Here is a 3,017-nt window from a genome sequence, read left to right as displayed (position 1 = left end):
GGCTGTGAGACTGGCCTAAGCAGTGTGTATCAATCGCTGTTGGCGAAGATCTGTTATTTAAAAAAAGGTATACAGGAAGGAGAGTTGTCGGGAGTTTTCAGTTGGCAGGGCTTGGAGATCCCTGCCAGCCACATCATAGGTGTGCTTCTACTGGGTGGGCCTAGGCCCATCCATGGCTACGCCACTGTTTTACGCTTGATTAAAAAAAAAAAAAAAACACCAAATCATTTGGCAGTTTTATTTGGGTGGGTTATAAAAAAAAGTATCACAACACATAGTTCTTTTCTTTGGCAACCAGATAATTATATAGAAAGTGCAAATACTAGCTCCGATTACAGTCGAGGAGAAGTGCGATTATTATCAGATTTAAAAAAAAAAACAACAGGATACCAGCTAAAACACCCCTACAGCAGCAGAAGTAAGCAGATTCTTCTCAGAAAAGGGACTGCTAAGCTCAGTGGCTGTAAGGGTGGAAATTTTCAAAGCTTTCTGAGTAGCAAAAATATTTCTTTAAATAGTTTAGATAGGCAAAACTTACAGACTATAAAAGGATTCCTTTATTACCCTGTTTTGAATTGCCTAGTTACTCTGGCCTACTGCCCTGCCTCCTGCACTGCACAGAAATACACAAAGCAGCAGGGACATAGAATGAGTAACCGGACAAAAAAAATTGCAAAGCGCCAAGTTACAGAGCAGATTATTTTCAGGTAAGTAAATACGGAACAGATCACATGGACCTGGTGTGCTAAAATGGAAGGGTGTGACTTTTGGCTTAGGCTAGGCTTGTTGTGGAAATACAACCCTGCACAAATGGGTCGAAAAATAGGGAGATGTGGTTTACATTAATTCATCTTGCCCTTCCTAGTTCCTATATACAGGTCATGGAAGACATAGTGCAGTCATCCACCTTGTTTCTAGCTGCAAGCAAGTAGTTGGGCGTTAAAGTGATAAGGGTATCAAGTCACATTGCCATCAGTACTCATGGCTGCTGTAGAGGAGAGAGCGGGGCACCTTAGTCTGCCCCAGTGGTGGCCAGAGGAGCATGGGTGAGAGACATGGCCCTACTCTCTGCATGGCATAGATATAAACTACCAAATTCTGTCCTGACTCTAAAAGAGGGATTGTGAGTATAAACACTACCAATCTCTCTCAATGATAAACCAAAAAGCAAGTCCAGAAACAATTCTTTGAAGAGTAAGGGCCTGGAGGCAACAATGTTTGCTTATGCAGTGGTAAAAAAAATTTAAAACCTAGACAAATATAGATAAAAAGCTGAAATTCCTACACATTCTTACTTTCTTAATAATTCCAGCCTAGTTTGCAGCTGCTGCTAGTGTGCTTAAAATATATTTCATTATAATATTTAGCATTCCATAGACCACAGAGCTTATTTTGCTGCAGAAAGCCCTTGTTCAGGCCGACTGCCTTCCTTCAGGGTGAGTTTCTTCTGCTGCTGCCGATGGCTGGATGACTACCCCTACAATACTACCCTGGAGCTCATTGGGAGCTGCTACGCAGGGCAATTCTCAGTGCAGAGTGGGACTAAAAAAGCAGGGGAATTAAGAAAAGCAGCAAGTCCCCTTCTCCTTCGAGCAATGTTTAAGGCAGAGTTTTCCCACTTTAAAAAAAAAAAAAGAAGTGCTCTAGGTGCGTTTCTGCTGTAAAAGAAAGGCAGAAACTCTTCCCACTTCCATCCTCATCCCTCAAGTGCCCACAGAGCTGTCCTGCGAGGTCTACATCTGCTGAGCTATTCTGGGCTTTGGGTGGACCCTTGAAGAGTATAGTGAAGGGCTCTGGTTATTCCCAGGGCACGGCTGAGATTTGTAGAGTCCTAGTTCTGTTTGTACCAGGGTCTTTCAGGTTCTGGTCTGGGGAGGTTGCCACGTCTCTCCTACTCCCCATCATTGGTTAAGAGGGCACTCCTCGGCTTTCAGCTACTTGGAAGCCCCCTAGGAAGAAGGAAAAGAGAATGATTTATGTGCTGTGTCTTTGTCTCTTGCACAGTCTACCACCTGTGGCTGAACATGGGCTCATGGGTATATGATGCCTACACCTAGAGTAGCGATCCGCACCACACTTTCAGAGCTGGCATGGAAACTTGACAGCAGAAAAAGAGACCTAGCCTATCCAGTCTGCTTATCCATAGCACCTGCTCAGCTTTACAACTCTTTCCTCTCCCTCAGAGATCCTTAAATTCAAATACAGTCTTCCCTTCCACCACCACCCTTTCTGGAAAGAAATATTACCTTTGATTTCTCCCAAGTCCACCCCTTTCACCCTGAAGCTGGATTCTTTGCAGCCCAATGTCAGACTATTTATTTAAAATATATCTAATCAGCCTATTAAATATCTGAGTACAATAAAACATATATTAAATACAATGCAATCCGCTTAAGTGCAGGGGTCTGGGACCGAAGAAATACATGCAGAAATACATGCAGGAGCGTGCGCTTAACCGTTGTGAGCCAAAGAAGCTTGACATCTGATAAACATATGAACAGTACTTTTTATTAAATGTACACTATACAGTCTCTGTTATCTGACATTTGGCTTTCTTGAAATAATCAGGGATAGTCCTCTGCACACTACGGTGTCTTTGAGTTTCATAGACTAAGTCTGCCAGACGGTAAAATCTGTCATAGCACTGACATCCAGTGTTCTCCAGATAGGCCCGAATGGTGCTGAGACTCTCCAGTGCTGTAGCAAAAGTGGCAGGAGGTTGTTGAATTAGGTCAGCATGTGCCTTGCTGCTCGTTTGATCATCTGCTTCATCGTCAGCCGTTGCCTGCGTGTAGGCGCATATCTCGGCATCCGTGCTATCGCTTTCTTGAAATAATCAGGGATAGTCCTCTGCACACTACGGTGTCTTTGAGTTTCATAGACTAAGTCTGCCAGACGGTAAAATCTGTCATAGCACTGACATCCAGTGTTCTCCAGATAGGCCCGAATGGTGCTGAGACTCTCCAGTGCTGTAGCAAAAGTGGCAGGAGGTTGTTGAATTAGGTCAGCATGTGCCT

At 43.8% G+C, this 3,017-nt stretch overlaps 1 protein-coding gene across 2 annotated transcripts in view; it reads right to left on the bottom strand.

Moving 5' to 3' along the window:
* Window positions 1-227: 227 nt before the first annotated feature.
* Window positions 228-3,017, bottom strand: part of KANK2 (KN motif and ankyrin repeat domains 2) — a 61,228-nt gene continuing 58,438 nt past the window's right edge. For both annotated transcript variants that reach the window (XM_030197013.1, XM_030197012.1), the window contains one exon: window positions 228-1,949. In XM_030197013.1, coding sequence (XP_030052873.1) covers window positions 1,935-1,949 — 15 coding nt within the window. In that variant the 3' untranslated portion in view covers window positions 228-1,934. The remainder of the gene's footprint in view (window positions 1,950-3,017) is intronic.

The sequence above is a fragment of the Microcaecilia unicolor genome, chromosome 3 (genome assembly GCF_901765095.1).
Source record: "Microcaecilia unicolor chromosome 3, aMicUni1.1, whole genome shotgun sequence".
NCBI lineage: Eukaryota > Metazoa > Chordata > Amphibia > Gymnophiona > Siphonopidae > Microcaecilia > Microcaecilia unicolor.
This window is presented reverse-complemented; position numbering and strand designations above follow the sequence as displayed.